The sequence below is a fragment of the Amphiprion ocellaris genome, chromosome 18 (assembly GCF_022539595.1).
Source record: "Amphiprion ocellaris isolate individual 3 ecotype Okinawa chromosome 18, ASM2253959v1, whole genome shotgun sequence".
Lineage (NCBI taxonomy): Eukaryota > Metazoa > Chordata > Actinopteri > Pomacentridae > Amphiprion > Amphiprion ocellaris.
Window position 1 is genome coordinate 27,705,979 of NC_072783.1, and position 23,628 is coordinate 27,729,606.

The 23,628-nt window shown below is 38.5% G+C and overlaps 1 protein-coding gene across 18 annotated transcripts in view; it reads right to left on the minus strand.

Annotated features, from left to right (window-relative positions):
• Positions 1-23,628, minus strand: part of plce1 (phospholipase C, epsilon 1) — an 88,883-nt gene that overhangs the window by 35,352 nt on the left and 29,903 nt on the right. For all 18 annotated transcript variants that reach the window (XM_055004800.1, XM_055004801.1, XM_055004797.1 and 15 more), the window contains 2 exons: positions 11,915-12,096; positions 10,702-10,844 (listed from right to left, as the gene is read on the minus strand). In XM_055004800.1, the coding sequence (XP_054860775.1) occupies positions 10,702-10,844; positions 11,915-12,096 (325 nt within the window). The remainder of the gene's footprint in view (positions 1-10,701; positions 10,845-11,914; positions 12,097-23,628) is intronic.

Below are 23,628 nucleotides of genomic sequence, written 5' to 3' on the forward strand. Positions count from 1 at the left end.
TAGCATTTTGTTGAAGAGAAACAACACACAGATACATGAAGGTGAAAGAAAGAAGCGAAAAAAGGGTTGAAAAGGAAAGAAACAAAGGAAATCAGAGTACTCATGTTCATACCAGTTAAAAATAAAAATACGGCAGACCAGGAATGAGATAAGGATTAAAGGTGAGACATTATCTACTCTGATGTTTCCCTTTCACCATAAAAGTTAAAAGCCTCAATAAACTGCACATCTCTTTTTTCAGGATTAACCTGGAAGAATCCAGTTTTCTGATCCGTCAGATACTTTATATCACGCGCTCTATTCCGAAGCCCACCAAGTGACCCCACGTCAACCGTCTGGAAGTAGACAGCAATGATCACCTGCCAGTTCCAGTGTTTGGATTTCAGTTAGCTCCATTAGTCTGTCTGTTTACACATATACACACGTACACACATAAGCAAACCTGTCCTCATCTCTACTAACAAAGGACTAATGGACAATTTCTACGCTTGTGCAGGAGCTGCCAGGTAGACATACAGTACATTGTCGGGATGGATGCCACATAAACAGACTTTTTTCACCGCAGGAGCCTGTCCAGGAATCATTTGAGTGACTCTTGGAGGAGTTTCACCTGCAATCAACTTACAGATCCTATTTGAAATATTGTACCTGACCCCGAAGAGCCTGTGATCCTAAGCAGACTATTGGGATGAGGTTTGTAGCACTGGTGACTAGTGGAGCAAAAGAAAGCAGATGTTACTCGTATTAATATGGCTCAAGAAAAAGACTTATGCACGGGTGAGTAAAGTGTTTGTGAAGTGCTTGCCATAGACCTCTCAGTTTAGCAGTTTGATGTGTTGAATTAACGAGCTGTGCAGATAGTAAAAGGCAGGGAGATGTATGTCAAATAAAGTGGACACCAGGAATTACACAGACCATCTCTGGTCATTGTCAACTGTCATACACGGAAACCTACCTGCCCCCCCCCCACTCACAACTGCGCAGATACAAAACTGTGCATGCACACACATGCAGGCACACACTTAAACGGTGTCCTTGGTAACCATTGAGATGTGCAACAGGTAGGCATGGCAACAGTGGTGACTGCTCTGCAGGAACAAAACTTGCTTATTTACACAGTTTGATTTGTGGATCCGGTGGCGCAGCTTCTGTAATGAACTCACAGTGTGGGCATACGTGTGTGTGTGTGTGTAGGATAAGAACACAAACACACTAAGCATAAGAGAGACAAAGAGAAAGCCAGGATGAAAGGAGCATGCTTGGAAAACCGGAATTGAGGTCGAAGCAGGAAGAGATTGTTTAAACACGGAAGTTATTGGTGGAGAAAAAAAATCATACAAGCATAAAAAAATGCAAGATAGAGAGGGGAAAAAAGTGAATGCTAGAATAGAGATGGGAGGAGAGGAGAGAGATAAGACAGAGGACGGAAGGGAGATGTGGAACAAGTGGAAATTTTGTAGTTTACATTATGTGGCAGGTGTGAGTTATCTATCACAGTTAGAGAAGCAGCATAAACCACTAAATCCTTTAAATGTCCTACGCAGAAACATACAAGGTATAAATGATGGCTCATTAAACACTGCAGGGCAGAGCACATTTTTCCTAGATACTTTAGCAATAAATGAAACGGAATGAAAAAAAATGTGACTACTGAAAAACAGGATGGTGTTTCCGAAGGTCTGATGTAGTCAGACTACAGAGAATAAAGGAGCTGTGAATAAATACTGAGCAAACCCAAAATCCAAAGCATTAATACTGTATCTCTTTAGCATGGCTTTTTACTAAAACAGAAACAGCTGCACCTTGAATAAAAATCCAAAAATGAAGAGCTGAACTGAAGCATTATATATCATACTAAGCAGTCAAGATGTGAATTTCCACCAGATTTACAACATTTGTCATCTGTCAGCTCCTCTCTTCCAACTGCGTACAACAAGTATGCAAAAAAAATGCCATAAAATCACTTTAAAGATTGCTTTTTATCCCTGGCTTTCTGCAAAAATACTAATACTTTTGAGGGGAGATCTCTCTGGCTGAACTAATACAACCTAAAAAAGTTAAACTGGTGTTAAATCATTACAATGTAGATTAAAAACACAGTAGAATTAAATGAAATATGAGTGTTTATCTTTTAATAAAATGTTGGGAAGAGTTTTTGCAGCTTCAAACAATCTAATCTTCCATCTCCCAAACAATTATGACAATATCTCCACATCTGTACAGCAGAATTTTTATTACAGGTTTCCCTTGTGAAGTGGAAATTGAGACACACTCAAATTAGTTATATGAATTTCATGACCGTGCAACAGCCTCAGTCATTCATTTATTCATCCTTTAAATGAGGCAAACACACGGGCAGACAAAGCTGTCAGCCAAGATGCTAACAAAAAAAGGTCTTAAGAGATTCTGGGGAATTAATGAAATGCAAATGTGCATTAAAACAGAAACTCCCTACTTATAAAGCAATGACAATCATTGTTTTGTTGCCAAAGCAAGTTTATTAGATTCAGCCACCGTGCTGCTTTATCATGTGTTAGTCATGTTCCCCTGAAATTCTACTTGCAAAGCTTCACTCAAACCGTGCAATATCACCAGTGATAAACACACTCAGATAAATAAACATTAGGACGGTTTAGGGGATAGAACAAGGTTTTGGATTCCAGCGTGACACGTGTACTTAATATAATTTGTTGTGAACCCATGTGAAAAAGGCCCCTGCAACATTTTAGAGTATAAACAGTGGTTTGACAAACATTGATGAGTAATATTGAACATGCAGCTATTGAAATAACATGAACCTGGACTAATTGACCATGATGCCTCTGTGATTTTTATGCATGGGTCTACTCATCTATAATGCATACTGAATATAAATACCCTGATATTGTGTGTGGTGTTAATGGAACAGTTTCTAAATGTGGCGGCAGATGTAACAGGTTGCCTGAACATCCTTTTTAACCATTTTCATGACATTTCTGTTTAAAGAAATACCATGCCCCTGAGACAGGCAGGAAACAGAGGCACATGTGTGGTAGATACATGAAAAATAGCATTTCAGTATTCCATTTAAGTCTCATCAACAGGACCAGTGAGCCAAAGTTCACATTAACATTAAAAATGCCTATTATTTTGGAAAAACTGTGCAACACTGTACATCACAGTAAACTTAAAGCTTATGTTTAAAGCTCACTGAAAATGAGAAAATTCACTTCCTTCTGTATTAAATTATGTAAAAACCTTATTATTTGTCATAATTTTTTGTCACATTTTGCCACACCTCTGATTATAGCAGCAGCATAATATTTCAGTCACAATCATCACTTCATTAGACACCATGTGAGCCAGCACATTTTACATTTAGAGAGGAAGCGTTTCAAAGGGTTCACCTAATGGCAGGTCCAAAGCAAGATGAGGACAGTCTACTCTGGATCGTCAAGCACTGATTTTGTGATTGATCTTTGAGGCTGCAAACTCAAGATGAAAGGAAATGCGTGAAATCTTTCATCAGTGCCTTCAGGATTGTTTTGTTGAGCGAATCACAGTTATTTATACCAACCAAAGGAGAGGAACCTTGAACAGCATTCATTCTTCAACTGATGACAACTTCCATGCTGGAGTATGTAGGGCACTCAGACAGGTGCAGCACGAACAGCCTGAGATGAAGGACTGTTAACAAAGTAGTCATTTGAACTTTTAAGTATATTATAATTGCATGTACAACATAATTTTTATCCAAAACAGTCTTGGCGACCTGAGGGTCAGCGTGCACACCAAGTGGGCAAAAGAAAATCCCTTTACCTATTAAGGGCAAAAATGCAGAGGAAAATACCATTTAAAAAGCAAAAAGGCTTATTGTAAAAATCCTCTAACCAAAAAGTTCCTCAGTTTAAATGCAGTAGAAAAACATCTGGTGTAAATAGCCCTTACTGACACATGCGCTCGAAAGCACATACAAGTAAGGTCAGATGCACCCTTATCCAAATAAAAACCAACAAGTAGCAGTAAACAGACTAACACATACCCAGCAGCAAGTGTAAACAGACAAGAAAAGCAGCGCAATGACTTAAAAATACATAGGTCACAATGCAGCAGCAGAAGCAATAAACATTGATCTTTCTGACTGCTGACAATACTGACTCATCAGGGAGTCTCCCTTTGGGATCACATATGTGCACTGTTGCACACACGGAACCAGGTGCAGAAATAAATATAACATCCAGGTCCTTCTGTCCTTCGTCATTAAAGGTGAGGTCTGCGACAAAAACCAGGGTAAAGATAAGAAGTTTGAACTAATCAAGCAAACAGTTTATTCTTATGACACCAAGAATCACTCAATCTAAATATTTATAATGTAATTATGTTAAGCTATGCTGTAAATGAGGCCCAGCTCAACTTATGGCATGTTTGCCAGCCTTTACAGAAAAGAAACTCTCTCATATCTCTGTGTAATTACAGCGATTTGAAATCAGATTGAACACGCGGGTGTTACTGTATTATCAGGGTCAGAACATATCCATAGCCACATGTGACATTCACAGCATCAACGCAGTGTGACGTTACCCAGAAACCCTGAAGTTCTTCACTGTCATGATGTCACAGTCAAAACATGTAACACTTATTTTTTTTATCACATAGTTTTCAAGCTGTTGCATCACCTATTGCATATTCAAATAAAACATTTCCTTTTTTAAAGCTAAATCTATATTTGCTACTGCTCTGTAGCTTAGTTTGGATACAGGCCATCACAGTGGAATGGTGGTTACTATGCCTTGAAATTATGGGTTACCAACATCTTTTTATTCAGATTGCCAAATAGAAATAGACTAAATACAAGGAATCAAAAAGGGGAAAAACATAGTCATGCTCTGTGAGGTAAATAATCATTTTTAATAATTAATCATAATTAATTTGCCAGTAAGCAATTTGCCATGAAAAACATAAAAAAACCCACAGATATCGGCAAAACATAAATCACACTCATAGGTGTATCTCAAAGACCACAAGTGCTGCCAAGACACACACAGAAATGTTGAGCCGACATTTGGTACTGATTGGACAGCAAAAAAGAAAAGGTAATGCGCATGAACTGCATACTCAACAGAACCAGATTCTGCAGTTTTCGCAAGTAATAATAAACTTAGGTAATGAACTAACGTATCAGCATATGTGACCAACGTGATCCAGACTTAAGATAATAAATATTACTTAATCTAATTTTAATCTCACTGAAAGTAATTTTTTTTTTTTAAACTGGCGGCAGGAATAAGATTTCCTGATTACCATGTGCATAAACGGCTCCAATATTGTACGAGTCACGTCTTCTGGATTTCTCATTTCTGCATAACAGCTGAGCAATGACCACACTAGACAACTTGCAACCCTCCCTATTGACACATACTTTGCATAAAAACACATGAACACACATGCAGTTAAACTTCAACGCACACGTGCACCACGGACTCACTGACAACCACTTTAAAGTCCCAGCTTCCCTGCACAGCTGTGTGGGTGTAAGTCACATTTCCTTTACTCACTGATCAGCTTGAAGTCCATTCTGTTGGAGTGCTTCATGGTCGCGAGCTACAGCCGGCCGCTCTGCCTCCCACACTGACAGCTCAGTGCCGGGGTGACCGAGGTACACTTGTTCACATTTGAGCCGCCAGACCCGACTCTCCTGCAGCTGCTCTCTCTCTCTCTGACTCTCTGTTCTATTTCTCTCCCCCCCTTACTCCATTTCTAACTTGGACTCTTTCCAACTTGCACTTTGTCTTCTGCTCTCTTTCGCTCACCTAGCTTCTCTCGCCGTCCTCCCAAAAAGCAAGCAGTGGCTGCTCGATCTCTCTCGACTACATTCACGATTCCTCTCTCTCTCTCTCTCTCTCTCTCTCACACTATCTCTGCTTCTCTCTATGTCTCCCGCCCACTCTTCACTGACACCATACATAGTTCACAGCCATGTGCTAGAGTTAGACCAGCCAGACCATCCCCCTGTATAAACATACACTGTCATAATTCATGTGTCCATATTAACAGTCAGAAGCAAGTAATTAGGTGCAACTAGGCGCCCAAAAAAATCTCCCCTCTCTCTCCAATTTTGTCTTATTTTGTAGATTACAGTTTAATTCATTTCCCATTATGCAAGATTACTTCTTGTAAGGTGTTTTGGAAGTGTTGACATCATACCTCACTTCCCTAAAGTGGCATTAACGATTTTATTAGGTAATGACTATTAATAGGCTTGTTTTTTGTTAATCACTTCAGCCAGTTCTTATGAAGAAACTATAAATATCTTATATTAATCACTGTAAACTGAATTCTCTATGGATTTTCATTATAAAGACAAAATAAGTTAAATACATAAATCTACTAATCTAAAAGAAAAAGAAAAGATGGACAGAAGTACAGGAAAAACTGAAAATAGTTGCAGCCTAACGTTGTATAAATATGTATTTTAAATGAAATATACTGCCACTTTTAGTTTATTTGAAGATAAACATCGAAATCGCTTCAATTACATGGTGAAAAACTTTCATTCTTACTGTATGTGTGCATGTGTGTGTATCCAATACTGGTCATAAAACATTCAGATGAGTATATTTAGCAATAATGGCCACATAAACAATGTGAGTACTTGAAATCCTTGAGACTTCCCTTCACTTTGATTCCCAACCACATTTGCTGTTAATAGGTCCTAAATGCTGGCGTGCAACACAATGTACAATGCCTGACTGAGAGGAAGCGACAGAACGAAAGAAGGAAGAGAAAAGACCCACCAATATTGAGCTGGAAGGATGGCAGCCTGTAACTGAGCTGCCCACTTCCTTTTCAGCAGTGCAGCACAGTAAATTGTGTTATAAAGGAAATGATCTCAAGAAAATCACTTAAAACAGCTCCCGTTTTACAGTTGACATAAATATCGCTAAATCCCAGTGGTTTTCAGTAGATTTTTTTTTGTATGTAAATGAGGACTGTGTCTGGTTCAAGAGTAAAGGATGTAAATTAAATCAATGCCAGACATCTGCAATTCAAAGAGTGACACCTACTCAACAGACCTAAAGGATGCATCGTTCTATAATTGTTATCATATGTATTGCACATGGATTGTAAATATTAGTGCTGCTTTAGGTCTTCTTATTTCACAGTGATGCCACTGTTTTGTTTGTGAATTTGGAGTTTCTTCAGTTTTGACTTGCTGCTTAAAGCTGTTTTTTTAATCTAATTAAATGGATTGTTGCACTGCTGTCCTTTATTTCTTTTTTACACCTTGCAACTTTAACCCATTGCTTATTTGTCAGATCAATACTTCAAACGATGACCTAAACAATAAATGTCCGTATATGAGGATTTGGTTTCTTCTAGGGCTGCAACTAATTGTTTTTATCAATTCATACATAAATTCGTTTATATTTGACTTTAGAAATTTATACATACAAGAATATGTCCCTCCTCCTTTGTATTAGAAGCACATTAGGAAGGTATCTTTTCATAAACAGAGTAATGATTGCAGCGAGAACACCTGGTTCAATTTTTATATCTGACTATTTATTGAAGACAGCCTTCAAAAATCCTTTCCTACAACCTAAAGAATACTAAATAGTATTTCCTCCTATATGCAATATACACATATAGGAAAACAAACATGATGCAAAAATCTATACAGATTACAAACACAAAATCACATAAATGGACCCATGAATTAGTACTTCACACACATGCCTCAGGTAAATCTATTCCGGTTATGACCTCAAACATCAGCAGTGTTTGAGCTGACACAAGCTTGACAGGCATCAGGCTTCAAACAAGACAAGCTCTACAAAACATAAATAACTGATTCTAATTATCACCAATGATTTATGGTCTCACAATGCCTTGGTGTATCTACACGTGTTTAAGCAGCTCACTTCACCTTGCCCTTGTCTTTCCCAGTTGACAGTTATTGTGCAGCACCAGTACTAGTCTTTATGGGGGTCGACAGTTTCCGTCCAACAAAAACCTGCCGCACTGACCCGGACACGTGCCACTTCAACTTGTAAAATATATTTTATCATCTTTAATATGTTCCTTTTGACCTTCCTTATAACCTCATGATTGATGTTACAAAAGTTGTGTCATTCACGTCACAGAATTCAGCAAAATGCCTTTACATCATAATCGTGACATGTAGAGAATGTCGAGAAAAACATTCTGCCTCTCACCACTCACAGTAAAGCTCTAAGAATACACCAAGGCCAGTCAGATAATTATTCTAGTAAGCCTTTAAAGCATTTGCACCAAAGCCAGCAGCTGAGTTGTGCACGCTTTATCTAACATCAGCACCTTACAGTTTGAAAACATTATGATTGGAAACAACATACAAACCCACTGTATTTTCTGAAAAACAGACTGGAGATGTTTTCTCGAAATCCTGATCTCCATTTGTCATTTTTATGGGAAAATATATGAGAACCATATTTCAAATGCAAATGTAATTATTTAACTACTGCACTGAAAATGAAATAAAACCACTGACACATGCTTATTTCAAAATAAGTTCTATTTTAAAGAATTTCCAGCATTTATCGCCAGCAAAAACATATCTTTTATTTACGGTTAAGATCTAAACAAACACATCTGCCTGAACTACCTGTGAAATGCAGTTTCTATCAGAAAGAGTTTTATTTGAGAATAAAGAACCTCCTGTATTGTAAGATTGGTGTTAAGCCAATAAGCCTTACAACTAGCAGTGCAATATTAAAAAACTGCCATAATTTTATATGGGCAGTAAAATAGTCACTATGGGTACTTGGAAGGGAAAAAGTGAATGAAATTGCAGCTCTGAATACAGTTTAAATCACAGAGAACTCTTATGTAAAGCAATAAGAGCAAGGGAAAATAGATTTCATTTTTTCTTTGTGAGAAAGGGGCATTCTTATTTTAGAGAGAAAACAAAAGCAAAAAAATAAATAAATATGTGTGAACACACAAAATAAAAGCCTTTCTATGGAGATAACACCCTCACCAGAGGCGACAGCCAGTGGTTTCCAGAAACGATGAGTCACATCAACAGATAGTGAAGAAAACCATGTTTCTAAAGCTCTAAGATTATGACAAACCCACAAGTGACACACATGCATGACATGACTCCAAAAGTTAAGGAGAAAGTTAAGAGAAACACTAAGTGAAAAGTGGAAAGTTGAGGAAGCCACAATCCACACTCCAAGAGAAGAGTTTAGGGAAAAGTTAAGGGACAAATTAAGGGAAAACTTAAGCTAAACATTAAGTGGAAAGTTGAGGAAGCCATTACTACTGTAATCTATTACAGTTTTTTAAATAACAGTATGCGCATCAGTTATATGGATAATATCATTGCTGGAGTCAGACATTGCTCTTTCTGGTACACAGATTGTTTCTCAGTGTGTAAAAGACAGAAATGTAAACACAACAATGTGAGTCTAAGTCCTAGAATATTATGTTCAAGCGTAATGTCCAGTATCTGGGTTGCTTTGGTACTGGGTTACAAAGGCAACAAAAGTCAGACAGGGAGCCTCTCATGCTATGTGTGTACCAAATCCTAGTCTTGCCAAGACTTCTAAGCTGCTATGTGTGCACGTGTCCAGCTCAATTCTGTTTCCTGCAACACCCATTAGAAGAGAACACGGTGTCATGTTAAAGATATGCACTCTGTGTGTGCCTGTGTGTGCTTGTATATGAGTGTTTGTTGTCTCAACAAGGTAGACTGACAAAAATGAAAGCTCTGCTATTAACATGACTGATAACATAACAAGTCGCAGAGAAGCGCATGCAGAAATGTATGTTTTTGTGCGCTTGTGTGTGCATCTGAGCGTGTGTCTCCGTGATCCTGCCAGAGACAGCCTGTCCCCTGGCCCGCTGCCAGTGGAAATTAATGTCAGGATCAGCTTACATTTAAGTCATACGTAACATCATTGTAGAGAAGGTGGACAGACAGTTACCAGCTGAGCAAGTGATCAACAAGCGGACTGGCTGGACGATGAAGTCATGTGTAGAGAAAGTGAGAGTGAAAGGAAGAGGTGAAATACCACAGGCATGAAGAGATTTTGTTGATTTTCTAGTCTCATTGGGGAGATATGTTTTACAGATCACTTTTTAATTTCTTTCTAGCTGCTGCGCTCAACAACAAAAAACAAGAATATATTTTAAGAGCTTGTTATGTCGAAAAATGGCAACATAAATAAAGATATAGCACTCCTGAGCTTTTAAGAGGAGCATGTTTGAAGTGCATATAACCTCTTTTTGGATGCTTAGATATCACCTGAAGTGTGTGCGTAAGTGCTGAGAGGAGCCTGTGATGTCAGGAGGCCTTTTTTTATTCCCTACACCACTTGAGCATCCTGTGTAAATGAGTGGCTAAATCAGAGAGAAAGAAGTGTATGAAGAGGGAGAAAGGATAGCAAGGGATGTAAGGAGAAAATGAAAGAAGGAAAGGGCAACCACTGGGATCAACTGCAGACCCCAACTGACCCAGATCCCACTGTGGATAAGGAACCATGTGGGAAAAGAGCAGAGAGTAAAAGAAAGAGTAGACCACAGGGGAGTAGTGAGAACCTTAGTCTGCACAGATTAAAACAAAAGTCCCTCTTTCACTTGTCATTCAGTTTCTGCACCTCTGTTTATCACCATTGCTGAATATCATACTACATGTCTAAGTTGTGTTACACATGTAAGCTACAGTATAACGCTCACCTTTCAGCACAGCGTGGCCGTTGGGGCACTGGGGCAAAGGGTAAAGTAGAGAAGAACGGGCACCTAGAGCGGCTGTAGCTTCCAGTAATGCTCCGGTCAGCAGGGAACACACCGATGTCCTCTGGCCACAAGCACGATAAAACCTACAAATACATTCATCGGTGATTTTAATCAGAATATCTAACGTCATGTTCAGTGTTTCCATACTGTATAGCAATTGTCTGCTTTTGCTTTTTTAATAGAAATAATACAATTCTCTGTTTAGTGTAATCATATATAACTATCATATACCTAAGGATTATCTCTAATATACTAGGGCTGGCCCGAATAGCAATTTCTGGGCTCCGGATATTCGGCCCCAATTAAGGACGAACATCCAAATATTCGGATTGCGCAACATCATCTGACGATGGGGGGGAGTAGACGAACGGAAGAGCCGAATACTTGGATCGCACCACATCGTAGTATACCACAGTAACGACCGAATATTCTGATATTCGAGTCCAGCCGTACAATATACAACAGCAAAGATTAATATTGATTTTTGGGGTGCTACAAATCAGCAACTATGGCCATGTTTTAACATATATACAACATGTAGAGCTGGCAGATGAATTGGAGTGTTTCAATTAAAAAACATGCAGGTTTCTCCAACTTTCTAGTAGCCAGTGTTTGAATTTGGAAAATAAATCTTAATCTTCACAATTATTTCAGTAATTAAAAATAATAATGCAAAAAACTTTACTCATCTTTAGCTTGGGTAGGTGTGCAACTACAAATTTGCTGCATTATCAATTATTCTGCCAGTTTTTCACTCATCTATCCATTGCTTGATAAAGGGCAAAAAACAAACCGCAAATGAGTCCAAAGCAATGTTACCAAATTGCCCGTTTTTCTTTATCCACAGTCCAAAATGTTAAGATGTTCAATTCATTATTCTTTTTGCAGTAAGTTCGCTCATTTTTTAAGCACCTTTTTAGCAATGAATTAGTCTCTTTCATTTAACACCTAGACATCTTATAAAGCCAGAGCACAATTTTTTCCACCTTAATTTTTTTGATTTTCTAAAGTTTCACTAAAATCACAAAAATAACAAATGCATTCCTCGAATTCACACAAAACATTTTGGTTCCAATCTGCTGACTACGTATAAAACTAGTGGAGGTATTTTACATTACTGGAAAAATTCTGTCAAATGAAAATGCAGCCAAACCTGTGTGGATGAGAAGGATGACAACCCCAGGGATGAAGGCAGGAGCTCAGATCAGGTCTGGCTGGGATGGCACTGACACCATGTAACTCCCCGAGACAGATGCATCCAGGGCAAGACAACAGGAGCTTCTTGGCAGGATGAATCAGGTCGACTTCCTCTCTGTCCTGATCATAGTTGTTAACCTGTTGAAGAAGCCATTGACAAATAGGTCATTTGATGGAAACCAAAACTGGAAACTCTTTAGTTTGAGAGGGTGAAATTACGATTCTGACATTTTGAAATCGTCGATCAGCCACAACACTAAAGCCACCTGCCTAATACTGTAGATCTGACATTTGTGCTGCTAGAATGCCCTGAGCAGTTGGAGAATGGACACAGGAACTCTCAGGAGTCCTGTGGTGTTTGCAACCGGAACACTGGCAGCAGCTGTGGGCTGCAGGGTGGGGCTAATGGATTGGACTCGATCAGATTTGGACCTGGGGAGTTTGGTTTTGGCTCTTTGTTGTGGAACTCGACCTATTCCTGAGGAGTTTTTGCTAGGTGGCAGGGTGCATTATCCTGCTGAGGGAGGCAACAGCCTTCTGGGAGTGCTGTTGCAATGGAGGGGGGTTGTGCTTGGTTTGCAACACTGTTTTGGTCGGTGTCCAATATCATTCACAAGAATGCCAGGACCAAAGGTTTCCCAGTAGAACATTTTGTTGTTCAGAGGCGATCAATGTTATTTTCTTCACCTGTCAGTGGTTTTAATGTTATGGCTGCCTAGTGTTTACTCATCTATGTTGTTCGCATACAATAAAATCTGAAAAAATAAGAGGAAAGCAACATACGGTTGCAATTTTCAACAAGACAGAATAAAATTAACTCCATCAACATGATGTGAAAGATCACATACTTTACATAAGGCAAGCTAAGCTTTGAATTAATCTTACATTCATAGAAAAATAGGTTCCATTTTTTAATAAAGTGTCGACAATAACAGTAGAGCACACCTTATACAGTGTAAAGTGATGAAGCCAATCGTCATTGCCAACCTTGAAGCAAGTATTAACGGAATAACTGAGATAAAAAAAATAAAAAAATCCATCATCCGGTGTCATTCCACCTTTCAGACTTTTGTAGAACATTTGAATCAGAGGTCATTGTCATCAGTTCCTCTGCTGTGCTTGTTCACGGAAGCAATTTCCTCTTGAAAGAACAGAAATCAAAGCGTGAAAAGAATGAATTAACGGAGAGAAACGCCACTGAGGCACAAAAACAGACAGGAAGAAAGGTGGAAGAAGATTCCAAACAGAGTGAGGCAGACACATACGCACTGTAGGTACACAGAGAGGGTGACTAATAGGGAGATAGAAAAAAGAAGGTGCGAGGCAGCAGACAAAGGTAAAAAGAGAACGCAGAGCAATCAGTGAGGAGCTTTAACTGAGTGAACATTTTGACCTTAAAGAAGAAAAAACTCCCACTCTTTCAGTTCACACTCTTCTTGGAATTAAATCCATCTAACATAAAAGGAAACACTTATCCAAAACGATCAACTTCTTCTCTGTCCTCGAGCGAACCTGCAGATGGGCTCCTCTGGCACAAATTTCACAGAAAGCCATTAAGGCAGCATTTTGTGGGACTGTAAGTGGGCACTTATGCCTTCAGCGGGGATGGAGATTACAAAATCGGACAAAATCAATAATGGAGACAGAGTGGGAAATGAACCCAATACAAGTTTAATGAGGAAATACTGCTCGAGTGTAATAATCAGTAACGGGGTCTATCTGCGGTGCTTCATAATAGCGGTGGGAAAAAGGTGACTGAGAGGCATATTCCACTGAATTCTCATATTAAGCACATGTCGTTTTTGTATTAAACACTGATTGGCAACGCTGTGACACAACAGGCACACAAACATGCATAGCATATAAAGTACACAGCCAACTAGTTGTCTTAGTGGGATGGGTTTCCTGCATGGGGTGTAGCCTGGCTGTTGTCAGATCTGGGTCATCCCCCGGGAAAGGAGACATACCAGGCTGCACGTTTAAAAAGGGAGTGAGTCATAGTTAGAAAGACAAAATAAGGGGGTTATGCATTAAAAAAAAAAAACAAGAAAAAACAGACATACAAGCACAAGCCTCCTTTCTCAGTAAGTAGTTGAACATAAGATAATATGTAATGACTCTCATTCCAAAAACAAGCTTATTACAAAAAGGTCAAACTTTCATTAGGAAATTAAAGAAAAAAGACTGAGAATAGACATTTTTGTACTAATAGCTCATCAGACTTTTGTTTTTTTTATATTCCTATCCAGAACATTCACTATCTAATACTGCTCGTAAAATACTTTTTTTCCCTCCTGGCATTTAGAGATTGTACATATCCACTGCAGAGACACAAAGTCTACTACATTAACAGGACATTTTTCCACATTTAACATGGACCTAAAAGCAAAAATTTGACCTGAGTCAAACAGTCTTCTGGTCTTTTCGTATCTATTCTGCATTTAGTTGGGCAGAATTTTGGTTAATTTAGAGAGGATTTTTCTGTTTCTATTGCTACTGAACATTCATGTGTACAGAAGATTCTATGCTAGTTAACATTGCATGAGTATGGTATGATGAACTACCTGTAGAAGTAGCTGCAAACAGGCCAGAACAAAAGATAATATGTACTGTGAGTTTATGTCTATACCCTGTTTAGAGCTGCAATAACATGTCAATGAATCAATTAGTTGATGAACAGAATTATTTTGATAATCAACTAATTGTTTTTGAAGCAAACATTAAAGCAAAATATGCTGATCAAGGCTGTCAAATGTGAGAATTTTCTGCTTCTGTTGGTCTTACATGTACTGTTGTAGTATTACTATAAACTAAATATGTTGAGGGTTTTGGATCTTTGGTCAAAAAAAGATATTTGATGTCACCAGGATATGGCCTGATTTTCATCAGCAAGAGATCTATTCATATTTTCTGGCAGTAAAAGAATGCTACTAAAGGAACCAGAGAAGACGATGATCAAAATCAGGCCTCAGCAAAGCCAGTACAAACACATATTCAACTAAAGTCAGTGATAGTTTACATTTTGTACTCTGTAAGATGGGTTATGATGAGTACAACTTACAGTGATAAAGGCTGACAAGTACCAAATGTTTCCTCTGGGATTTTTATTAATCCCATCTACAGCAAAATGAAAGTCTTAAACAATGAATCATAGATTAATCAATTGTTCATAGGTCTAATAGCTGTTCAGGAGAGAAGAACCAAGTCAGTTTAATGTATTCTGTGGTAACCACATGGGGCGAGTTTTGTTTTCCAATCAATCTACTTACTTTAAGTACTTAAAGTAAGTTCTTCTCCCATGATACTTTCACTTTCTCAACAAACATTTTGGTTCTACTGTGGTACACATATCCAAACTTAGAAAGAGGCGAGTAATTAAGTAAGAGAAACTGTGCATTGGAGTGTAGAGGTGCATAAAAGTGAGCTCGACTCCAAAGAACACTGCAGGGAATGTAGTGCTGCCTTTGATCGACACAGAGCAGCTGTCTTCACACACACAAACAACCTCATTTTCAAACTCCATGCAAACACATGGGACATATAGACACACGCTGAGTCAAGATCACAAAAACACATGCTAATAGCAGTTATGTATGTGCGTAATTGCTCTTAAATATGACTTAAAATAAAGCCAGAGAAGAATGAGGGAGTGAATGTGTGAAGGAGTGAGGGGGCGGGGGAGTAAATGAGCAAACTATTAACTGGTTTTAACCTCCATTAAGAGAAAAATAAACAAAAATTTCACTGTAATTGTCCATTTTTGCTAATACTTTTTCAATCTCAGGATTAAAAAGAGAGACAGCGATCCCAGGCATGCAGACAAAACAACACAAAGTACTCTTTTCCAAGTTGCCATAGTCATAGCAGACATGGGGGCAATAACTGTATTTCAGCTCAACTACATACGTACAGGTCATCCAATATCAATGCGTCCAGGATGTTCTTCTTCATAGTAAATGACTGTAATACTGAGCTTGCCATTCAGCCATTTAGCAGAACTGTAGCTATATAGGACGGCTGCCACTAATGCAGCACTGTATCTCACATTACAGTGTGTGTGTGGGAAATATTAAAGGCCTGAGCTCTGCATAAGGAAACGCTAGAAGCAGCTGCACTATTCAGCTCAAATAAATGTTAATTAAATATTATTGTCTTGACTAATCACCTGATTAATATTCATAGAGAACAGCTTGGAAAACGATTTGTGTGTGAGGACATTGTGGAGACAAACATATATTGCGCTCCAATACTATACACAACACATTTTAATTTTAGCTATAATATCTCACACAACTCACTCTCGCCTCTCCATCCTTGTAAAATTGTAAAATGTCATTTACTTCTCCCACTAACAGTATGGTGCCATCTTTTCAAGCAGTTTGGCCACCAAAGTTAGAAAGTGACAGCTCATATTCCTCCATAACAGTTGGTCCAAAGTAATAAAAACTGTGTGTATATATGTATATATATATATATATATATATATATATATACACATATATATATATATATATATATATATATATATATATATATATATATATATATATATATATATATATGTATATATATATGTGTGTGTATATATATATATATATATATATATATATATATATATATATATATATATATATATATATATATATATATATATACACACATATATATATATATACATATATATATATAAAAACAGCAACTCCTGGGATATTTCTTCTAGTATGTTATTATCCTTCTCTTGGACAAATACTTTCCTGTCTCACCATGACTGAAAAAGCTCCAATGTGACTGTCCAGGGAGGCCTAATGATCCATGAACATATCTGTTTGACACTTGCTGACACCTGTAGAGTTAAGAAAGAATTTGCCCTTGTCAAAATCAGGGACTATGCATGTGCCGTTTAATGACAGACTCATGAATTAAATACAAGAAATAAGTGTAAATTGTAAGCTATGACTTTCATATTACCGACAATCAGTGCACGTAACCTACAGTTATGAATGAGTGTGCCATTAAGTCCCATTAGCGCCCCGTTGGGTAATTCCTCTGCCTGGCAACAGCCATTCTAGGAAAGGATTAGCAAGGGGCACTGTGGGGCACCGCACAGACTACTGAACTTTGAGCTGGAATGCGCGTGCACACACAAAGACACACATATACAAACACATGCGAAAATGCAGACATGCAAACACATTCTGACTCATGCCCATGCCTTTATGTATACCATACCAGACGCATACATTAAGTATGAGCATGCAGGATGCTGGAAAAGCCGATGCTATCTCCCTGAAATCCAACCACCCACAACTTGAACTCTCTGCTTTGATGTCTCTGACCAACCAAACTCAATCACATACTCTCACAGTGACACCCTCTCCTCATACTAACAGTCGCTTTATATCAATTGCACACTCCTCTTCAGTTACTCTGCATATTCTACAGTGTTCCCAGGCTTAGGTACCACGACACAATATAGCTCAGATGTCTGCAAAATGTTACGACAGCGTATGTTTGTCTCTGTACAGTGAATTCTCCCTCCCACTATTGCCATTTATGTGCACAAACCCACGCAAGGCCACAAATTTTAATTTGGTAATGATATCATGCTGTTAAATGAAGTGATCACATGGGACTATCACTGCAATAGCACCATACCTCCCAGATGTACTCTCCCACGAAGCTGACTTTCAAGGCACAGAAATGCATCATTTCGGTTGACGTCTACTTTTAGAAGCATCATGGAGGGTCGAGGTTAGTTGAGGTTAGCAGGGGGTTATTCTGTTATTCTGGTCTGTGCTGTGGAACTGAGGTCACTGGAGAGATGTCAGTCTTAACCCTTCCCGTGCTTGTACATTTTTCAACAGTTTTTAGGATGAGTTCTGGTAGGACAGGAGAAGATTCAGGTATTTGGTTGGAGTGTTTTAGTGTAGAAATGTGTACAATTTCATGATACACCTGATTAAAATCCTGCTTAAAACTACAAATGTGGTAAATTTGGCCAATTAAATTTAAACCACAGTAAAGACTAGCAGCCAAACATTACATGTCATATGTTTAAAAGCAAAGCAACTAAGGAGTCATGACATTTCAAAGACTTCAACTTGACAAATGAGAGATCAAATAATCACCTCTACTGCATAGTACTCCACCAGGTTCCAATTGTGCCAAAAAAAAGTTTGGCAAAGCAATATGAACCCAATAAACGTCCGCTGAATCTCTCTACCACTTCATTCGTGAAATGCTACAAATCACAAGAAGATTTAGGTCCAAGCCCCATGTTCCTAAAATCCTTCATAGCACTTGGACGGTGTGTTTGCGATAATGCAGTGAAAATAAAGCCGACAAAGCCATCTGAGGAAAAATGAAGAAAATGTGCACCCTGCCCACCCAACGCGACAAGAGTGTTTAAATCAACTGGACCTGGTCTATTTGAAAACTCGTTGAGAAGCCAGGTATGTTCAGCAGCTCTGGTATCTCAGCACCCGGACACTGAGACCCCACCCATCCTGGAGAGTGTAAACCAAATCAAAGGACATAAACCAAGCACACCCAAACATGCCAAGCGCAGATCCCACCACTCAGGTTGAACATGTGATAAGGCGCTTCGAATGTGTTTCTTACTCTGCAATCGTTGGATTTATGTGTACTCACACAGCACACCACTCTCTTTATCCCAGCAACTCCTAATCCTGGTTTGCATCACAGAGAAACAGACAACCTCTCAGAACTGTCCTGTTCTGTTCTCAGTTTTTCTGCCATCGCAGTCTCCACAAGGTAATGTTTGCTTTCCTGCACCCTGAGTCTGGACTGTCTCACTGCAGGCTGAGTGCAGCACTCATTTGTACAAGCTCATGAGCAAAACAGAAATGTGTGTAGTTACAGTTTATGCAACAGGAGCGCTATACGTTTAGTTGATTTTTGAAGTAAATAGAAGAAAGTGCTGCAAACAAAAATTCAAAAAAATAGTCTTCCTTCACATGTTCTTTTTTATTCCATTAACTAAAAATACAATAACTGCGGCAGGTGCAAACATTACTACTTACTTATCCCCCATCTTTATCAGTCACTGCACTTTGCATCTTTTTTTTTTTTAAAGAGTTTTTCTATTCTTGATTTAGGATTTTCATCCACTCTTCCTCGCAAATCTGACATATTCTTACGTTGTCTTTCACATACAGCATGTGTAAAATCTTTTCCACACAAATTTTCAAAGCTTCAACATGTTTGAAGTCGTCCATGGTAGATTCTGAGGTCTGCTTTTAGTCACTGTCCTGCTGCAGAAGACAAGCTTTTTCCGTTCCAGTGTCTTGACTAAGTGTATGACATTTGCATCCAGAATTTGCTGATATTTAGTGCAATCCATCCATCCATCCATCCATTATCTATACACCGCTTATTCCTCACTAGGGTCGCGGGGGGTGCTGGAGCCTATCCCAGCTGACTTGGGCGAAGGCAGGGGACACCCTAGACAGGTCGCCAGTCTGTCGCAGGGCTACATATATAGACAAACAAGCACTCACACATTCACACCTACGGGCAATTTAGAGTAATCAATTAACCTCAGCATATTTTTGGACTGTGGGAGGAAGCCGGAGTACCCGGAGAGAACCCACGCATGCACAGGGAGAACATGCAAACTCCATGCAGAAAGATCCCGGGAAAGCCGGGACGCGAACCAGGGACCTTCTCGCTGCAAGGCGAAAGTGCTAACCACTACGCCACTGTGCAGCCCTTAGTGCAATCCATTCTTTCCTTTACCTGTGCAATATCTCCAGCATCACAGACTGTAACACACTCTCAAAGTAAAATATTTAGACTCCAGTGCTTTGTATGCTAACTTTTCATTCTGTCAAATTCATTTTCCGTTTCTTTTTTTTTTTTCTCCAAATACAACTTAGGGGAGTTTGGCCAAAAAAGGTCATTTTAACTTCACTTTTTTGTCAAATGACTCTTGTTTTGTCACGTCAGTTTTCCCATTGATGACTCCTTCATTTATTAACCATCTATGCAGTTATCCAAACTGAATTTATCAGCTCTGGAAGTGTCATCAGCTGAAAATTTCTACTTGAAGTTTCAATAAGTTATTTGATGCCTAATAAGTTTAAGGTGCCTTAACTGGAGCACGTGTCACAATCACATTTTTTTCTATGTTTATAAAAACTTAATAAATAGAATAAAAAGTAACGGTGGTATGGTAAAAAGGTGCAGAAAGGCTCACTATTTTGTGACAGCAGTTGCTTCTTTCATTTCAAAATCAATAATGTGCACAGGGAGGGATGTCCAAACCTTTGCATAAAACTGTGTGCAGACATTGATGCTGTATGTATACATGTTTTTAATGCGTGTAATCACAGCCTGTGTATACACGTGTATTTACTGCATGCTGTGTGTACATGTGCACTTTTGATCAATGTTTTATCTGAGTGTATACTGGATGAGTGTAGGTGGTCTGTGTCCATGAGGGTCTAGTCTTTTGAGAAAAAAGTGTTTAGATTAGAGCGGCCTGATGTCGGAGTCTGAGTATCTGTGCAGAGAAACAGACAGTTGAGTCCATACGGTGGGTTATATAAACAGAGAAACACTTGAGAAACTCTCCCTTTTTAAACATACTAAGACAATGATTATCCAATTAAAAATTAAGTTACACATCCAGCAGATGATTGGAAAGGCTCAGCTGGAATTCATTTACATAATTATGCAACTATAACACATTAGGGATGAGCACAAATCATTGTCATGGAAAACTGCCCATAACATACACAAAGAGAAATGCTCATACACAAAAGCTCCTTTTGATGCACATATGAATAGGACAGTTTCTCTCCTGATACCCTACTGATATATTAATGGTGGATTTTCAGTGAATTGCCTTGGCCTCAACATTACAAAGCATTATCCTTCTGAGAGACGTGTCTGCAGCACAAACTGGCAGCAGCATCCACTCAGTGGACACAGAGGCAAGAAACAAGAGAGAAATTATGCTAAAAAAAAACTCTAAACTGAAGAGAAATTAATATAATATGAGAATTGAAAAATAAGATGCCTTCTGTTATCACACAAGAACCAATGCAGTTTGTTGTTTCTACAGAGGAAGCCTCTCGTGTGTGACTCTCGCCTCACTGTAGATTAGGCTCTTAGTGGTTCAGTGGGTGGATTATGACGCCAACATTTCTAGGGATTAGACTCATGCAATACTGTTCTGAATATGTAATGTAGATGTTGTAAGTGTGTGGGCTTGTGGGAACCCCCAAAAAGGAAAGACAGTTCCATAGGATTACCAGTGTTTGTACTGGACTACATTGACTGTCACATGAAGAAAGCAGTCCACATTAATGCATATACTGAAGGGGAAAATAAGATAAATTCTAGGTTACAGCAATTATGAAGGTAAACACAAAAAATCTGGATTTCAAAACTTGTATTTTATAACAGTGCATAATTCATTATAGTGTCTAATACCACTTATGACCTGTTGGCTCAGAGCTTTAGTTACACAATCAGGTTTAAGCCTTCCATACAACATCTAAAAACTTGTTTCTAAAAAGGAGTAAATACAAAGTAGCCTCAATAAAATTGTGAACCAGTCCGGAACAAAACATGAAAAGCAACTGCAGGCTGTAGGCCCATTTCCAATGACAGGAAATCAAAATGAAATAATGACAGATAAAGACAGAATGAAAAACAGTTAGAATGATAGGAAGGACAAAAAAAACTAAAAAAAAGATCAACAAAGTTTGAGGAAGGTTTGCCAAAACAGGAAGAGAGTTTGAACAGACAGCAGGAGGAGAAGCAAAGATGAAGTGGAAGAGGAGGTGAAAAATAGAAGATGAGAGAGAAATATATGAAAAAGACCAGAGTGGCAGGAAAGACAAAGAGGGGAGGTGAAGAGAGAAAAACACAGGGGAGCACAACAGAGGAAATGGAGAGGGAGGCCGAGGGTGACTTGAATCATAATCCCCTGTTGAATTTCACAAGGAACTGTTTCACCAAAGATCCAAGAGCTGGGCCCACCTCCCAAGCACTGCCTCACACCTTTAACAAGCTTAGGGTATTATGGTGTGTACTTGTGTGTATGTGTGTCAAGAGCAGTGCAGAACTGGGAGGTGATGGGCAAGAAGAGAAACGAAAAAACAAAATGCATGCAGTTCTTTAGGATCTCAAACAATATTCTGTCAAACTCTGTCAGCTTCAACACAAAACAGCAACATGCTGCAGCCTTTCAGACATGAAAACAAACTTAGAGATAATCAGCTCGTGGCTGCATTTGCTGGTCATTGACCCTGTCTGGAGCCACCACTAACAACAACAAAAAAACAACACACAAGTAATGAACAAGAGGAAAGTGCAACATAAAATAAACCTACAGAAAAGGACTAAATAATGTAATCTGCAGAGAGCAAATAAGGAGTAGAAAGGGAATCAGAATCTGAATCTGAATTAGCTTATGGCCAAGTACGTACAAAACATACAAGGAATTTGGTTTTGGCTGTTGGTGTCACTAAAGGAATAAGGAAAGAGAAAACTAAAAAAAAAAAAAACAGAAAGAAGAAAAGGGAAAAAAACAGTAGTAATGAAATCAAATGGAACACAGTATATAGAGATATTTACAAAGCTAGAAGGAATATATAAACACAGTAGTGCAAAATGATAATTGCTAGAGTGATTATACAGTGCTAAAAGCAGAGAATGCTGTTCTTAGTGCAAAAAGTAATGTACATATCCATTGGCATATTTTATATTGTACATGTGTGAAGGAATGGCTCAGCTACTTATCAGGGTGATGGCAGTGGGGAAGAAGAAGAATGACAAGTTATGTTTGGTCACATTTTTAAGACCAACAAGTTAGTAGAAAATGTTATGTGCATAGTGCAACAGTTTTGAGGAAATTAGATCAAATTATTACTATTACAAGAATCATAGTAGGTCATTCTGAATGAATTTAGTTAAATTAAACAGAAGATAAAAGGTAGGATGAAGGGACTGTATGTCTTTAGTAAGCCTTGATATTAAGTAACTGCACCACAGCAATGTAGGGGACTGGGACAAAAACATAATGTAGTAAAGCAAAATAAGGCACATAGTGATTTCTAAATGCCTTATTTGAGAATTGAACTTAATCACATCACAGATCTACTTCTTCATCATCATTTTTAAGCATATAGCAACAGAAACAAATCAACATGTGCAGCGGGCAGAAAGGAAACATGTAGAGTGTCCTGCATGGCAGCTATAAGGCCGTGGTGTGTTTCTGCAACAATCAATGGCAGTTAAACGACACACTCAGCCCAGCAACATCAATGGAGGAATCAAAGAAGACAGGAGGTCATGTATGAAGTCTAATTAAGGCACTTAGAGCTTTATTAATGGTTGAACAAATGAGTTAAGACTTGGAAATGTTGAGGTCCTTGTCGCAATAAGTCCTGCAATGTAGTTGGAAGTGCGTTTTCATTCCTAACAGATGATTTAATTTTACATTACAAGGCAAAAAAAAACTCCCAAGTGACATAAGAAAATAAAGCAAGAATGAGACAAAAATCTACAAGATGAAAGAAAAGAGAAGCAGGAGGTTAACAGCAGAAGTGTAACAGAAAGGAATATGACAGCGGAGTTGGAGACTGAGTCGGAAAGAGAAAAAAAAACGTGGGGTCATCGTGAGGGCCAAAACAACCT